The sequence below is a fragment of the Seriola dumerili genome, unplaced genomic scaffold (genome assembly GCF_002260705.1).
Source record: "Seriola dumerili isolate Sdu_G_001 unplaced genomic scaffold, Sdu_1.0 BDQW01000592.1, whole genome shotgun sequence".
NCBI lineage: Eukaryota > Metazoa > Chordata > Actinopteri > Carangiformes > Carangidae > Seriola > Seriola dumerili.
The window spans coordinates 245,644-263,496 of NW_019174847.1; the positions used below are offsets into that span (position 1 = coordinate 245,644).

General features: G+C 43.9%; 2 protein-coding genes across 3 annotated transcripts in view; one reads left to right on the top strand and one right to left on the bottom strand.

Moving 5' to 3' along the window:
- Positions 1-6,808, top strand: part of slc30a7 (solute carrier family 30 member 7) — a 7,814-nt gene extending 1,006 nt beyond the window's left edge. The window contains exons 1-9 of one of the 2 annotated variants that reach the window (XM_022764857.1): positions 803-913; positions 1,021-1,108; positions 1,274-1,403; positions 2,074-2,262; positions 2,624-2,674; positions 3,056-3,191; positions 4,944-5,034; positions 5,166-5,315; positions 6,293-6,808. In XM_022764857.1, coding sequence (XP_022620578.1) covers positions 828-913; positions 1,021-1,108; positions 1,274-1,403; positions 2,074-2,262; positions 2,624-2,674; positions 3,056-3,191; positions 4,944-5,034; positions 5,166-5,315; positions 6,293-6,340 — 969 coding nt within the window. In that variant the 5' untranslated portion in view covers positions 803-827 and the 3' untranslated portion in view covers positions 6,341-6,808. Of the gene's footprint in view, positions 1-802; positions 914-1,020; positions 1,109-1,273; positions 1,404-2,073; positions 2,263-2,623; positions 2,675-3,055; positions 3,192-4,943; positions 5,035-5,165; positions 5,316-6,292 lie in introns of those variants that run through there. The other variant, XM_022764856.1, reaches the window with a different exon arrangement.
- On the bottom strand, positions 6,552-16,071 carry dph5 (diphthamide biosynthesis 5). Its single transcript, XM_022764858.1, has 7 exons — positions 15,818-16,071; positions 12,264-12,388; positions 11,708-11,816; positions 9,620-9,740; positions 9,085-9,124; positions 8,418-8,521; positions 6,552-7,933 (listed from the first exon to the last, which is right to left on the bottom strand). Exons 1-7 carry the CDS (start codon positions 15,950-15,952, stop codon positions 7,701-7,703), a joined length of 867 nt encoding a protein of 288 aa, XP_022620579.1. The 5' UTR covers positions 15,953-16,071; the 3' UTR covers positions 6,552-7,700.
- Between the last annotated feature and the right edge of the window lie 1,782 nt (positions 16,072-17,853).

A 17,853-nucleotide genomic window follows, 5' to 3' on the forward strand; every position in this document is an offset into this window, starting at 1 on the left:
AAGGTTCTATATGGTCTACAGTAAAGTATCTATTGGTCTGCAGTAAGGTTCTATTGGTCTGCAGTAAGGTTCTATTGGTCTGCAGTAAGGTTTATTGGTCTGCAGTAAGGTTTCTATGGTCTGCATAAGTTCTTTGTCTACAGTGGGTTCTGCATAGGTCTAGGGCAGTGAGGTTCTAATGGTGCGCTACGTAGAGGTTCTTTTGGTCTACAGTGAGGTTCTATTGGTCTGCAGTATAGTTCTATTGGTCTGCAGTGAGGTTTCCAGGTGTTACCTTCCTCTCCGTGAGAATGTCCATGTCCTCCATGCTGGAAAACAAAGATCCCGACCAGGTTCACAGCAGACCGGCCAACAGAGACAGGAAGCAGCCGCTCATGGTGAACGTCAGGAGGCTCCAAGCCTCTGAGAAGAGAGACAGGTAGAGAGACAGACAAGTAGAGAGAGAGACAAGTAGACAGAGAGAGAGAGAGAGAGAGACAGGGAGAGAGAGAGAGACAGGAAGAGAGAGGAGACAGGGTGTGGCCACGTAAACTTTGGAGTGTGTGTTAATGTGTGTGTGTGGGTTAGTTGTGTCCATCAGTGACCATTCTATAATAATAATAATAATAATAATAATAATAATAATAATGAATGTGATGATGTCAGACTGTGATGATGTTCATCCTCCCCCCGGATCTGGACCTTTGCCTGGACAGTTGGTATCAGACCTGGAGTTGAGACTCATAGCTTGAGTGTGTGTGTGTGTGTGTGTGTGTGTGTGTGTGTGTGTGTGTGTGTGTGTGTGTGTCTCTCTCTCCAGTCTAGGTCTGATCTCAGACTCCTTCCACATGTTCTTCGACTGCACCGCTCTGCTGGCAGGTCTGGCAGCCTCCGTCATCTCCAAGTGGAGATCCAACGACAGCTTCTCCTATGGGTGAGACCCCTGACCCCTGACCCCTGACCCCTGGAGCCCCCTGTTCACGAGATCTGACTGCAGGACCACAGAGAACCTGTCTCTCATGTCTGTCTGGTGTGTTTCAGGTATGTGAGAGCAGAGGTGTTGGCGGGATTCGTCAACGGACTCTTCCTCATCTTCACAGCCTTCTTCATCTTCTCTGAGGGAGTCGAGGTAACACACACACACACACACACACACACTAACACATACGTGGCACACCTGTCTCCCTCTCTCTTCCTGTCTCTCTCTCTCTCCCTGTCTCTCTCTCTCTCTCTCTCTCTCTGTCTACTTGTCTCTCTCTCTACTTGTCTGTCTCTCTACCTGTCTCTCTCTCAGAGGGCTCTGGAGCCTCCTGACGTTCACCATGAGCGGCTGCTTCCTGTCTCTGTGGCCGGTCTGCTGGTGAACCTGGTCGGGATCTTTGTTTTCCAGCATGGAGGACATGGACATTCTCACGGAGAGGAAGGTAACACCTGGAAAACCTCACTGCAGACCAATAGAACCTTACTGCAGACCAATAGAACCTCACTGTAGACCAAAAGAACCTCACTGTAGACCAATAGAACCTCACTGTAGACCTATAGAACCTCACTGTAGACCAAAAGAACCTTACTGCAGACCAATAGAACCTTACTGCAGACCAATAGAACCTCACTGCAGACCAATAGAACCTTACTGCAGACCAATAGAACCTCACTGTAGACCAATAGAACCTTACTGCAGACCAATAGAACCTCACTGTAGACCTATAGAACCTCACTGCAGACCAATAGAACCTCACTGCAGACCAATAGAACCTCACTGCAGACCAATAGAACCTTACTGCAGACCAATAGAACCTCACTGTAGACCAAAAGAACCTCACTGCAGACCAATAGAACCTTACTGTAGACCAATAGAACCTCACTGTAGACCTATAGAACCTCACTGCAGCTGTATAGAATATCACTGCAGTTCATCAGAACCTCACTACAAACCAATATAACCTCACTGCAGCTGCTTAGAACCTTGCTGTAGACCAATAGAACATTGTGTAGTACTCCATTTTACCTGTGAATAAAATTGCAGCCTCACAGAACCACACTGGAGCTCAGTAGAACCTTGGTTCTCTAACCTCTCTGCCCCCTCTCTCTCAGGCCACGGTCACAGTCACTCTCTTTTTAACGGCAGTCTGAATCACGGACACAGTCACGGAGGACACAACCACCAGAGCAAACATGGAGGACACGGACACAGCCATGACAGTCATGACAGTCATGGACACAGTCATGGAGGACACGGACACGGAGGACACGGACACAGCCACGAGGAACCACACTGTCACGGTGAGAGTCTGTTACTGACCCCAGGTCGTTGACGGCTTCACACTGTTTACAGTCTGCACTGAGAATCATACAACGACAGCAACAACAGCAACAACACAATGATCTGTGTGTTATTAGTTACAATACATTGTTTCTTCATTATTGTATTGTATTATTTGATTCAAATTTATACAGAAATGGATACCAGAGGATACATACATATATATGTGTGTATATATATATATATATATTTATATGTGTGTGTGTGTGTATGTATGTGTGTGTGTATATATATATATATATTTATATATATATATATGTATGTGTTTGTGTGTATCAGATGTGATTGTCGTCCACACTGACTCATCTCTTCTTCTCTCAGATGAGCTGTTCCTTACTCCGGGGAAAGGTTCAAGTAAACAGATCCTTCAGGGTGAGTCCATGTAACGTCTCAGGTCACAGATGGATCAGAACATCTCACCAGAACAACAACAAGTGGACACGTGTTTTATTCAGACGGTCACTCATCTTAAAATACATCGTTTCATTTTAAAGATTTAAACAAATAGGGGCTGAAGTGAGTCACATAGATACACACACACACACACACACACACACAAACACACACACACATAATGAGACATAATGAAGTCAAATGGAGTGAGGCAGGACTTGTGAATGTCTCAGCTCAGTCGTTGAACCTTGTCCAGTAAAACCTAACAAGCTTCCTTTAGTTTCACTGAGCCACCAGGGGGCGCCACACACCATCACTCTGACCTGAAGAAAAACGGGTGTTTTTGTGTTTGTGTTGCAGGCGTCCTCCTCCACATCATCGCTGACACTCTGGGCAGTATCGGTGTGATCATCTCTGCTCTGCTGATGCAGAAATACGACCTGATGATCGCTGATCCCATCTGCTCCATGCTGATCGCCATCCTCATCGGAGTCAGGTGACCCACACACACATACACACACACACACATATATATATATATATATATATATATATATATATATATATATATATATATATATATATATATATATATATATATATATATACACACACACACACACGTGTCCTTCATCCAATCAGCTCGTTATTCTGGATAACGACGGACAGATCTAGAGGTAGAGACGTTGTTTGAGGGGTAAGACTTTTTTGGGGGGGTTAGGGTGGGGTTAGGTTGGGGGGTTGGGGTAAGGGAAAGTATTGTCAATGAGTGTTCTCCACAGGGAGAGTGAAGCACTGTTCTCCACAACATCTCCACTGACCAACAGAGCCACTAATTGACCCCCAGAACCTCCTCATTCACCAGTAAAATGTCTACATGAGCTTTCTAAAGCGTTCCTAGATGAACTTTGTTGCCATTAGAACATCTTAAAGGACCCAAAACCTTCTCAGGGACCACTACAACCACCAAAAAATGCATGAAAACTTAAAATATAACCTCATCAAGGACACAAAGAACCTCCAGTGACTCATAGAACATCTTTAACAACCAACTCCAACTTAGTAAAGGGCCCCTAGAACCCCTTCAGTGACCTGGAAAACGCTTTAAAGAACCTCCTCCTGCTAAGATCTGCCTAAAGGACCCCTAATCCTCTCCAATTACCTCTAGAACCTCTTAAAGAACCTATTGAACCCCTGCAGCGGTGACTAGAACATCCCAGATGACTCCTAGAACCTCCTCAGTAACCATTAGAACCTCTTGAAGGAAACCCAGAGCTCCCTGATAAATAACGAAACATAGAAAATGTGAAGTTAGTGTAACTTTGGTGTTTTCTCACATTACCAACTTGCAGCTTTAAAATGTCGTAGTAGTGGTGAACACAGCATCAGAGGAATGTTGACGTCACCACATGAAGATGTTAAACACTCCAGGTTCAGTTCTCTGGAAGTTTGTTTCCACAGAACTGACCTGAGAGATCCAGTAAATCCTGATGGGTTCTTTACAGTACGGTTCCCACTCATTTAAAGAATGTGGACTTAGTCGTTAATGGGCTCCAACATGCCAAACCACCGGCATGGACTTGGAAACGGTGCTGTAGTCCGGTCTGGTCCTTTGGTCCTGGGGATGTAAAAGCAGTGGTCAGATTTCCCAGAAGCCGCGGTGATAGATGGAGTTGATGTGCTGATGTGGTCTGATAGGCTGGAAGTGAATGCAGCTGCACATTTAAAGCGTCAGCAGAGCGAGGAGCCGAGCGGAGCTGTGGTCAGCTCAGAGTCCTGCACAAACCACAGGCATCAGGTTACTGCAGCTGGAAACTGCTGCAGGCACAGTCCACAGCAGGACTCAAAACCTCCAGAGTCCTCACAGGATCTGAGCTGAGGACTCAGACCAGAACCTCCAGATAAACATCAAGTGTTTGTGGAAGACCAGTTCAGAACCAGCTGCTACTCAAACTCAGGTGTTGGTAGTAGTAAGGCAGCAGTACTAGTAGTAACTGTAGTATTAGTATTTGTACTGATATTTGTACTAGTATCACATTTCAGTAGAACTATAAGCAGCAGCTCATTTAGAGTCGGGGAGTATTTGTTCTTCTGAGTGTTCAGGTCGTGTAATGCACTGTAGTAGTAACTAGTAGTAGTAGTAGTAGTAACAGTAGTAGTAGTACTGATAGTATAATTGTATGGTCAGTGTTGCGATGCTCAGTCCACCTTCACCGTCCCTCTGTGACCTCTGATCTCTGACCCTCAGCGTGGTGCCTTTACTGAAGGAGTCCATCGGGATCCTGATGCAGAGAACTCCTCCCTCACTGGACCATGCCCTGCCAGAGTGTTACCAGAGGGTGAGCACTGACCACACCCTCATAGAACCCACCCCCAACAAAACCTGGAACACTGTTGGCCAGGTGTCTGTAATATCCAGCGTTCTGTGTGATGGACAGGTCTAATTACTGGTTTGTTGTGTTGCATTCAGGTGCAGCAGCTGCAGGGAGTGTACAACCTGCAGGAGCCTCACTTCTGGACTCTGTGTACTGACGTTTACATCGGAACTTTAAAGCTGCTGGTCGCCCCCGACGCTGACACCCGCTGGATCCTCAGCCAGACTCACCACATCTTCACACAGGTACCTGAACGCACCACACATTAACGTTTCCCTGGAAAATACTTGATACTTGATACCATCTTCGATACCATGGGGAGAAAAAATGACCTTAACCCTTTTTTTAATAAAGATTAGAACAATACAAACAATAATATCAATGACAACACTATTTTTATGTTGTCTGAGGTTGTGCAAAAAAAACAACAGTAACCTTACTGTAAGGTGTGTGTGTGTGTGTGTGTGTGTGTGTGTGTGTGTGTATATATATATATATATATATATATGTGACATGCAAATATATTCGGCTACAGCCCTGTTTATTGTCTGTGCTTCTGGTGACTTGGCACCATGTTTTCGTTGCTGATCAAACAGAGTTGGGAGGAGAGGCTGCCGCTGTTTCTGTCGAGTTGCTGGTCGACTTTTCTCAGCTTCAGTCTGGGACTTTAAGAGAAATATAACACTTTTCAGACACAAATAATTGTTATCATGTTAAATTAACAGTCTAGTAACGTTACAGACGGGCTTGACTGATAACGTTTGCTGCCTAGCTGCCGCTAGCTTAAAGGTAACTTAACAGACAGCTAATGTGGCTATCAGCTAACTGCTTATAGTTAAACAGCTAATGTTAACATGTGCCGCCGGCCAGGTAAAATAATAATGCAAAATCATTCCAAATGGCACTTTTGGCTTTTTCAATTTCAACTAAAAGAGGTTGTGAAGGTTCTTCAGCAGCAGCACTCGCCATGTTAATTTAGCTTTATGCTGGAGACACCAGCTCAGTGTTGTGAACGTCAGCTAGCGTTCATGTGTTCAGCTGCTAGTGGGGGGAGGGGCTGTGTGCCTGTCTGTCTGCAGCTCTGCTGTATGAAGCGAAAACGGCACTGTTGGTATTGATGCTGTTGCAAATAAGTATCTGACCTGATACTAATTTTTAGTATCGATCAGTATCTGAGTATTGATTTTTTTGACAATCCTACTCACCTGTTGTCCGTCCACAGGCCGGCATTCGACAGCTCTACGTTCAGATCGACGTGGCGGCAATGTAGACGCTCCTGCTCCTCTCGACACTTGGGACCAATCACATTTCAGTCTGCTGCTGCAGGTGACCCCTGACCCCCCCCTCCCCTGCGAGTCACTGAAGACAGACTGTGACCAGAATTTTAGGTGGGGGGGGGGGTGTCACTGTGAACTGTGACCAGATGAACTCGAACAGCCCCTCCCCTACCAGTTTTTATGTTAATATACCTGTCTGTGTTGGTGGGCAGTGCCCCCCCCCCCCGGGACAGAGCATTCTTGCTAAGTGCCTTCATCATGAATCAGAGACAATCTGAGGCCACGCCCCTTCTGTGACATCACTGCTGGGACCAGACTGCTGCCAGCTGATTGGTCCGTGGTGAGTGTGTGTGTGATGTCACTCCATGTTTTTAACGTGCCAAACCATGTGACCAGACCATGTGACCGGTCGGAAGGTTTCAGTCTTTTTTCAACTGTAATAAATGATTCAGTTTCTCTGAGCTGATTATTATTGATTATTGATCTACAGCTTGATTGATGACATCACATCAGTTTTATCAGGCTTAATTGTTTCAGTCTGAGGAGGCAAAGAGAAGCTGATTTAACCATCATTTTATAAGCACCTGCACGCCTCATTGTCAAGCTGGACGATACATCAATCGATCGTCTAAACCTGAGACACAGAAACTGTTCATCCGACACCTCCCTCTGAGGAAACACCTGGATATTTTGGAGGGAAAATCAGACCAGAGGAGAAACTGTGTAACAAGGTTTCAGTGTCAGATGTTTATTAAATTGTTGTCAAACCTTTTCACCTGGTGTCACCTGTGATCTGATCACACCTGAGCAATTATCAGCACAGGTGTGAGCTGAAGTTATAGGAACCAGTTATCACAACTTTATACTGATTATATGGGAGACATGGGGGGAGGGACTCTTTAAGTTCTTGGAGGTTTTTGGACTAACGTGTTTTCATGTGATCCAGATCACAGGTGAAACCAGTTCCACAATATTCAACATTAAATCAGATTCATTCAGGAAAACTGACTCGACTGATTCATTATGTCACAAAGACACAGATACCTGGTGTGAGGACAGATCACAGCTGATCAGATGCTCTGACATCATCATCATCACCAGAGACAAACTGGATCAATTCAACATTAAAGTGTAAAATGTGTGTAATTTAACAGTCAAACTGGATCAAACATCTGGTCCAGATGTTGCTTTCAACCTCAGAGTCCTGCAGCTGTGTCTGTGTGAGGACCAGGTCCTGGTCTAAACCATCACTGAGGACTCTGTTGGGTAAGGCTGCTGGTCCTCTTGACTCCAGGTTCAGATCTGGATCATGTTGGGGGTGGGGGGGGGGTCACACAGACAGACAGGTGTGTGTTATGAGGTGTAGGTGGAGCTGTCGATCATGTGCAGGTGCTCCAGTGCGTTTGGTTCTGCGTTCACTCGCAGCATGTCCACCTCCAGCGGGTGGAGTTGAGCCGTTACGACCAGTGAGTGGAGCGGAGCGCCGAGGTCATATGACAACAGCTGACGCAACGTCGCCACGCGGATCGTCTGGTCATCTGCGCCGAGTCGGGCCACGCCCACACACACCGTGTCCTCTGTCACACCTGTGGGGAGAGGGGGAGGGGCATATTTTGGCGTGCTTACAAACATTAGCATGAAAGGCAGCAGGTTCTATTGACCTCTATTAGCTTCCTGTGTTAAGGTAGTATAGTAAGGCATAAAAAAGTGATAGTATAGTAAAGTATTAAAATGTCACATAACATGTAGAAAAAAGTTTGAGAGAAAAAGTCTCATTTCGATAAAAACAAAGTTTTAATATTTAAAGTTAAGTCAAAATTAATTAGAGAAGAGGACAAATTCATTTCATAAATTTCACCTGATTTAAGGTTAATTTCTTTATTAAAAGGTCAAAGGTCACCTGAACTATAAACCTGCAGTGATGTCACAGTGTACTCCAGGGTGTGTCAGTACACTGACATCACTGGTGGGCGTGGTTTCTCTTTAAAACCATCTTTAAATCACCTGTGAGTTTCACCTGTGTTCAACCAAATCAGATGAGAGCTGATCAGCTGATCAGGTAAGACTCACCTAGCTCCTCCCCTTCCTCCCTCTTCCTCTGGATGATCTGGATCAGCTGATCTGCCGCCTGGCTGACCGTCATGAAGCGAGGAGGCTCATAGATCTTCTTCCCTCTGGAGTCCAGATCCACATAAAACAGGATTAGTTCACTTCAACAAACTACACAATCAAACATGTGACCCTGACCCTGATCTTTATCCTGATCAAGTCCTTGATCCTGATCTAGACTCACGGTCATTGATTTTCTAATCTGATTAAATTGAGAAAAAAGCAAAAATGGCTTCCTGTGTCAAATTCGACTGACCCAGTCCAGTCCAGTCCACTAAAGCTCGATTTTAAAGATGCAGGTCCGGACCAGGTTCAGGTATCAGTTTAGTCTTGATGCTTCACTGAACGAGAACACTGATTTCTAACCACAGACCAGGACTGAGTCTTGATGTGGTTCTGACTGAGGGGTGGTTGGGGGGGGGGGGGCAGCAGAATCTCTGTGGCTCTGATGTTTCTGTGAGCTCATCTCACCGCCACCGCACATGTTCACTGAGGTTCACCTCAAAATAACTGAGAAATGACATCATCACCAACAGACCAGCACTGCTACTCTCTCTGAACCTAGAGGAGGACTGGACCTGGACCTGGGAGGGATTCTTGTGGATCAGAATGTGGTTCTGGTTCTTACCTCATCATGTTCTCGATGCTCTGCTCTTTCACTTTGATGTCTGTCAATAGAGACACAGTAGAACACATTAGATCCACAGAGTCTGAGACAAGAGACTCAGTGTGTCAGCTGATGGACGAGCGTCTGTGTTCATGGTTTTAATTCTATTATTTTCTCTAATGAACATTAACACAGAGGAACCAGCTGAGACACACACAAACACACACACACACACACACACACACACACACACACACACACACACACACACACCAGCTCCCACAGGACTGTTTGTTTGGGGGGGTCCCTGGGGTGTGTGTTTGGGGGGGGGTTGATTGATGGTGGTCTGACACCTGGTCATGCTGGACCCTGAAAGCCCCGCCCCCTGGTCTTCATCACATCCAGCTGACACCTGAGCCCATTCCCATGGTAACAGTATCACAGTGATTCTGCTGCTGCACTTTGACCACCAGACCTGTGTGTCTGTGTGTCTGTGTGTGTGTGTGTGTGTGTGTGTGTGTGTGTGTGTGTGTGTGTGTGTGTGTGTGTGTCTCACCCAGCAGACAGAGTGTGTGTAGTCCAGCTCTTCTGTTTTTACAGATCTTGTCATAGAAACTTTCTGGTCTCCACGTCTCCGTCCAGAACACCAACGACACCGTCTCGCCAAAGTTATACAGCTGACACACACACAAACAAACACACACACACACACACACACACACACACACACACACACACACACACACACACACACACACACAGTTTTAATAAAGAGGAAACAGAGACTCATGAGTGAATCTGTTTCCTGTTGTTTCAGTTCAGAACGTGATGACAGGAAGCAGCAGGTCTGAGGTCAGCTGACCAATCACGTCAGAGGTGGTCAGTGATTGGTCAACTAAAGTCTACACCAGCTGGAATCTTTCTGAAAACTGATTTTATTTTGAAGGAATTTTAATCTGTGAATCTTTATTGTTCACGTCAGATTCAGGTTTGTGTGTGTGTGTGTGTGAGTCACAGCAGCAGCTGTATCTCTGTCTGACAGGTAGGGAGGGGGTCCAGTGTTTTTTATTGGGGGGGTAATAATGTCCCACAGACAGCACACCCGCCCCTTATTAACATATTAACGACCTCCCAGAGGAGAGCTCTGTTAGCATTAATGCTAATGTATGTGTGTGTGTGTGTGTGTGTGTGTGTGTGTGTGTGTGTGTGTGTGTGTGTGGGTGCGTGCGTGCGTGGACAGCTGGGTCCTGCTCTCTGATTGGCTGCTCTGACAGCTCAGTTATTGATGTGGTCACATTAATGCGGTGTGTTCACTGACATCATCATCAGCACCAGATGGGAAAGATGGGACAGAGGACACACGGAGGCGTGTCGCCCTGAGCTCTGACTGTCAGGCTGACGTCTCAGCTGATTCTCTTAAACTACGACAATCAGCTGATATTCACCATCAAACACTATGAATCTGTTTAAACACCTGCAGCATCCTGTAAACCTCAGCCACATGACACCAGGTATTTCACCTGGGAGCTCAACAGATCACTGCATGTTTCAGAGAAATCTTTCAAATGTGGATACGAGAACTAAACTTCTCAAATCCTCCTTGGGTTTTCACTCTTTTGATAAAACACGTTAGCCACTGGAAAATTCAAGATGGCCACCACCATTTTCTCATATCAATAATCCAGGTGTCAAATCATTTTAACAATGTAGGAGGACCCTAAAACTAACCCTAAAACACTGTAAAAAATAAAATGAACGTATACTTAAGCAAAAATTATTAGTCATAAAAAAGCTTGCTAACTAGCCTAGCGCTTGTGAGTTAGCCTACCAAGCTAACGTTAAGACAAGTAAACAAGTAGACTGTAGACTCTTACAGAACTCTTGGTTCATCGTTCAAAATGAATGGTTTGTAAAATTATGCAAAAATTTTCCGCATTAATATTAGAAATTAGAAATGTCCTAAACGCAGCTCTGAGGAAACTTGAGGTGAGACTGGAGGATGGCTGTGGCTCAGAAGGTAGAGTGGGTCGTCCACTAATTAGAAGGTCGGTGGTTCGATCTCCAGCTCCTCAGGTTGATGTCGAAGTACCCTTGGGCAAGATACTGAACCCCACATTGCCCCTGATGGTTGTTCCATCAGTGTGCGAGTGCGATGTCTGAATATGAGTGAACGGGTGAGTGTGGAAGTATTGTAAAGCGCTTTGAGTCAGTAAGACTAGAAAAGTGCATTTACCATTTGACGTCCTCAGAGTCTAAAACAGGATTACAATTTGAAATCTGCCTGTGGGTAAAATATGTTTCTTGTGCCAGAAATGGCGGCCATCTTGAAATGTCAAGTGGCTAATGGGATTTTATCAAATTAATGGCCCCAGAGGGTAAAACATAAACATACCAGGGTTGGTGCTCGTGTCCTCTGCAGTAAACAGTTCGTTAAAATAAATAAACACTGGGAGGATCGTCTACGACCAGAACCATCAAAACCTTCAACAGTTTTTATCAAACGCTCAGAGACGTTTATGACTCAGGTCAGAAACCAGAACCAGCTCCCAGTCTGATGAGACTAGTACAACACCACCAGCCCCTGACATGTAGTCCACTTCCTGGTCCTTCCGCCAATCAGGATCCAGACAGGTGTGTGTTTTACCTGCAGACCACAGCAGCCCACGGCATTCATGATGGAGGCGTTGTGGATGACTTTGTACGGTATCCCAGCATTCACTGCTCTCAGGACCAGGTCACTGTGGGTGGTGGCTCTGCGGGAAGATGAAGAATTACACATTTAGTAAAAACAATAGATAGATATTATTGATAATCAATAACAGAATAGATAAAAGATAAAGACAAACTCCAGGAGAAGTGAATAGAATAAATAATGAGGATAAATCTGTAATAAATCTGTCAGAGGACAGGACAGAGGTGAAACAACACCATGATGAATAGAAACACCACGAACATTTTTAGTCTCCTGTGACGGAGAGAAGCTTCTGGCTTCATGTGAGCTAAACAAAGAGAGAGAGAGAGAGAGCTGAAGTCTGTCATTAACTCTCAGGAATCTGGTGGTTTTGGAGGGAAATCTGCTGAAATGAAGAGCGAGCTGCTCCGACACAAACTCTGTGGTCAGGTCAGAGTCTGCACCTCTCCACAACAATCCTCACTCTGACAGCAGACCTCAGATCTGATACGTGGACACCATGACTCACCCGAACGGGTCGCCCACCACCAGGAACGCCACATCAGCCACATCAGCATCCTTCAGGATCTCATCAGCCCCCTGTTCAACCAGATCTCTGTCCGCCAGGATCAGCTGCTTCCCATAGTACTGCTCCTGAGGGCCAGGCAGGAACTGTTAGTACGCTGTTAGCACGCCATTACCGTGGTTATAACACTGTCCCTGTGTATTACACACTGTGACAGTTTGTTACTGTAGTTTCTATTATTTTGTCCTCCCTGTTTATATCAAAGAATGTAAGTTAAATAACAGAGAAACTCTGTAACACAGTTAGTTAGTTTAGCAGTGTGTTAGTTGGTTTAGCAGTGTGTTATTTGGTTAGTAGTGTGTTAGTTTAGCAGTGTGTTAGCTGGTTTAGCAGTTTGTTAGTTTAGCAGTGTGTTAGTTGGTTTAGCAGTGTGTTATTTGGTTAGTAGTGTGTTAGTTTAGCAGTGTGTTAGCTGGTTTAGCAGTTTTAGCAGTGTGTTAGTTGGTTTAGCCGTTTGTTTGTTTAGCAGTGTGTTAGTTGATTTAGCAGTGTGTTAGTTGGTTTAGCAGTGTGTTAGTTTAGCAGTGCGTTAGTTGGTTTAGCAGTGTGTTGGTTTAGCAGTGTGTTAGTTGGTTTAGCAGTTTGTTAGTTTAGCAGTGTGTTAGTTGGTTTAGCAGTGTGTTAGTTTAGCAGTGTGTTAGTTGGTTTAGCAGTTAGTTGGTTTAGCAGTGTGTCAGTTGGTTTAGCAGTGTGTTAGTTGGTTTAGCAGTGTGTTAGTTTAGCAGTCTGTTAGTTGGTTTAGCAGTGTGTTAGCTGGTTTAGCAGTTTGTTAGTTTAGCAGTGGTTAGTTGGTTTAGCAGTGTGTTAGTTTAGCAGTGCGTTAGTTGGTTTAGCAGTGTGTTAGTTGGTTTAGCAGTGTGTTAGCTGGTTTGGCAGTTTGCTAGTTTAGCAACGTGTTAGTTGGTTTAGCAATTTGTTAGTTTAGCAGTGTGTAGTTGGTTTAGCAGTTTGTTAGACTAGCAGTGTGTTTGTTGGTTTAGCGGTGTGTTACTTTAGCAGGGTGTCAGTTGGTTTAGCAGTGTGTTAGCTGGTTTGGCAGTTTGCTAGTTTAGCAACGTGTTAGTTGGTTTAGCAATTTGTTAGTTTAGCAGTGTGTAGTTGGTTTAGCAGTTTGTTAGACTAGCAGTGTGTTTGTTGGTTTAGCGGTGTGTTACTTTAGCAGGGTGTCAGTTGGTTTAGCAGTGTGTTAGCTGGTTTGGCAGTTTGCTAGTTTAGCAACGTGTTAGTTGGTTTAGCAATTTGTTAGTTTAGCAGTGTGTAGTTGGTTTAGCAGTTTGTTAGACTAGCAGTGTGTTTGTTGGTTTAGCGGTGTGTTACTTTAGCAGTGTGTCAGTTGGTTTAGCAGTGTTTTAGTTGGTTTAGCAGTGTGTTAGTTTAGCAGTGTGTTAGTTGGTTTAGCAGTTTGTTAGTTTAGCAGTGTGTAGTTGGTTTAGCAGTTTGTAGTTGGTTTAGCAGTTTGTTAGTCTAGCAGTGTGTTTGTTGGTTTAGCGGTGTGTTACTTTAGCAGTGTGTTAGTTGGTTTAGCAGTGTGTCAGTTGGTTTAGCAGTGTGTTAGTTGGTTTAGCAGTGTGTTAGTTTAGCAGTGTGTCAGTTGGTTTAGCAGTTTGTTAGTTTAGCAGTGTGTAGTTGGTTTAGCAGTTTGTAGTTGGTTTAGCAGTTTGTTAGTCTAGCAGTGTGTTTGTTGGTTTAGCGGTGTGTTACTTTAGCAGTGTGTTAGTTGGTTTAGCAGTGTGTTAGTTTAGCAACATGTTAGTTGGTTTAGCAATTTGTTAGTTTAGCAGTGTGTTAGTTGGTTTAGCATTGTGTTAGCTGGTTTAGCAGTTTGTTAGTTTAGCAGTGTGTAGTTGGTTTAGCAGTTTGTTAGTTTAGCAGTGTGTGAGTTGGTTTAGCAGTATGTTAGTTAGTTTAGCAGTGTGTAGTTGGTTTAGCAGTTTATTAGTTTAGCAGTGTGTTAGTTGGTTTAGCAGTTTGTTAGTTTAGCAGTGTGTTAGTTGGTTTAGCATTGTGTTAGTTTAGCAGTGCGTTAGTTGGTTTAACAGTGTGTTAGTTTAGCAGTGCGTTAGTCTGTTTAGCAGTGTGTTAGTTGGTTTAGCAGTTTGTTAGTCTAGCAGTGTGTTTGTTGGTTTAGCGGTGTGTTAGTTTAGCAGTGTGTTAGCTGGTTTAGCAGTTTGTTAGTTTAGCAGTGTGTAGTTGGTTTAGAAGTTTGTAGTTGGTTTAGCAATTTGTTAGTTTAGCAGTCTGTTGGTTGGTTTAGCAGTGTGTTAGCTGGTTTAGCAGTTTGTTAGTTTAGCAGTGTGTTAGCTGGTTTAGCAGTTTGTTAGTTTAGCAGTGTGTAGTTGGTTTGGCAGTTTATTAGTTTAGCAGTGTGTTAGTTGGTTTAACAGTGTGTTAGTTTAGCAGTGCGTTAGTTTAGCAGTGCTTTAGTTGGTTTAGCAGTGTGTTAGTTGGTTTAGCAGTTTGTTAGTTTAGCAGTGTGTTAGTTGGTTGAGCAGTGTGTTAGTTTAGCAACGTGTTAGTTGGTTTAGCAATTTGTTAGTTTAGCAGTGTGTTAGTTGGTTTAGCAGTTTGTTAGCTGGTTTAGCAGTTTGTTCGTTTAGCAGTGTGTAGTTGGTTTAGCAGTTTGTTAGTTTAGCAGTGTGTAGTTGGTTTAGCAGTTTATTAGTTTAGCAGTGTGTTAGTTGGTTTAGCAGTGTGTGAGTTGGTTTAGCAGTTTGTTAGTTTAGCAACGTGTTAGTTGGTTTAGCAATTTGTTAGTTTAGCAGTGTGTTAGTTGGTTTAGCAGTGTGTTAGCTGGTTTAGCAGTTTGTTAGTTTAGCAGTGTGTAGTTGGTTTAGCAGTTTATTAGTTTAGCAGTGTGTTAGTTGGTTTAGCAGTGTGTTAGTTTAGCAGTGCGTTAGTTGGTTTAGCAGTGTGTTAGTTGGTTTAGCAGTGTGTTAGTTGGTTTAGCAGTTTGTTAGTTTAGCAGTGTGTCAGTTGGTTTAGCAGCATATTGGTTTAGTAGTAACTGAACAGTGTTGTAACAATAGTAACTATGGTAACTGAACACAGTGTAGTAACTATAGTAACTGAAATGAGACGCAGCAGACAACACACCGTTGAGCACATCTGGAGACATGTAGACACATGCTGTGAGACGATAGAGTTGTCATGGTGATCTGTTTCTACTGTGACATCATCACACTGATCAATGGTCACATTATTCCTCCCTGTGAACTCACAGCCGATCCACTAATAGTTCACCTGGACACAATGTTTAGAGTTGACATGCTGGTGTTGCTGAGGTGCAGAGTTAAACGGGGTTCAGGAGGTTCCTGAACGCAGCACAGTGACACAGCTGACAACAGCTACAGACAGGAGCAGATTCACTGACACTGGCTTCAGTCTGTGACGTCACGGTACAGCGGAGCGGACTGAAGTCAGTTTGTGGTTTAACATGTAAAGAGTGAACAGTGTCTAAACCATGACGTCATGTGTTTGGTGTCTGTTGCCAGACTCACCAGAGCCTCCTTCCCCACGGTCAGGACCGAGGTGTAGGCCTCCAGGTAAACCCTGGAGCAGCTCCTCACCGCCTCCAGACCCTTCACCGTGATGTCCGCGGCATCTCCCAGACCCAGGCCGATCAGATACAGCATTCTGCCGGACTGGTGCTTCGCCGGAACCACAAGCTCTTCTCAACCACTGGATGAAAACCGCGGCTCAGCCCTTTAACTTACGGGTTTTCTACTTTCACGTGTAGTCTCGATGGACGGACTGGAATACGGCTTGCCGTCAAATATTTACAGTTCACGACAGCTTCAGCCGCGATACGTTCTGCTCATGCGTCGACGTATGTTTTTCCAAATTCCGTTGACAAATCCATGTATTAATTAAAAGCTCGTTATTATCGACTCCATGTGTGGATTAAAATATCATATATACTATATCCTGAAACCGCGCGACGCACCGAATTAATTCGGCATACATTTAATAAACTAATTATATATGTTTTACATAAACTTTTAACTTTGAATGTGTTTTTCTCTACTACGTCGAAGAAATTATTTTTCATGACAAGTAAGATCAGCAGGAAATGAAGTGCTTGGTGGATTTTATCTGTGCCGAACTATAGAAACTCTAAAGAGTCCTGGTTTCATCAGACGTTTGAAAACTGATTAAAAAGATAAATTAGCAAAAAATACCAAATCAATCAATGGGGGCAGGTTCGACGTTCCATAAAGTACTAATGTGGGTAATAATCCGTTTACTGTTTCAGCCGTAGAACAGTTTTCCTAAGAAAAAACCTACAACATAAAATGTATTATTCGGTTATTTCAGTTCAACCTGCTGTTTATAATCATCTCATTAAAATCTCTTTAGTTTTACTTCAGTCATCTTATTTCTGAGCAGGTCACACAGTTGATGTAGGAGAAGCAGACGTTTCAGATCCTGCTGCTTTGTTTCATTCGCTCAACTTGAACTGTTTGTTTAATGTCATTTTATCTTTTCAATAAGTTTATATAGAAAAAAACTAATTACACTGTAATTACACAGATAAAACACATAAGTGACATAATTATATATAATCAAACTTTCTTCTGTAAATTTTATTTCCAAACTTTAGCCTGCACATAATGTTTGAAAGCTCCGTGTCTCTGTGCACAGGAATAAAATCATTTCAGTGACATTTAAATATATTGGGTGTAAAAAAAAATATCTTGAATTAATTCACAGATTTCATGAGTGATACACCCAGAAACTACAGCTCTGTGTCCTCTTGGTCTGGGTCTGGTCCTGGTTCACTCTTCGATCCAGTGAAGTTAAATCTTAAAGCTGCAACATTCAATGATATCAGATCCTGGTCTGATGGATCTGGATTTTGCTGAGGCAGCAGATGGTCAGAGTCTGAATCCATGGACCAACAGTCCAGGCTGCTGGTGAGTGTCTCAGTCTGACTGTTGTTGCTGACCATGTTCATCCTTCATGTCACAGTTCACCATCTTGTAATGGCTCCCCCCAGCAGGATCAGACTCCATGTCTCAAACACCAACATCTGGAAAAACAGAGGAACTCCTCTGTTAGTAAGCTGTTCCTAATAAACTGATCACTGAGTTTATTCCTGTTTTTTTCTTTATTTTATGATTTTATGATTTTATATGATTTTCAGTGTCGCCCTCTAGTGGCTGCTTCTCTCTGTCAATGAGAAATAAAGGAGTTAAAATTTCTCTCTCTCTTTCTCTCTGTTCCTGTTGTTTCCATGGTGACGGCGGTCAGCAGCTCGGCGTGTGAAAGAAGTTCCGTTGTGAATGAGTCGGTGGGAAAAACTTTTTCTCCTCCTTTTCTCTGTTTCTGTCTCTCTCTCTTCCTCTCTCTCTCTCTCTCTCTCTCTCTCTCTTCACAGTCTATTTCTCCCTTGTTCGCCCCTTGTTGTGGTAAACAAGCCTCTGTGGACCACGTGACCCCCCAGCCCTCAACATCTCCCCCAAAACCCCCTTCACTCTTTTAACTGGGAACCAGTTAATGACTAGGATGGTTGGTGGGTTACATAATGGGTTCC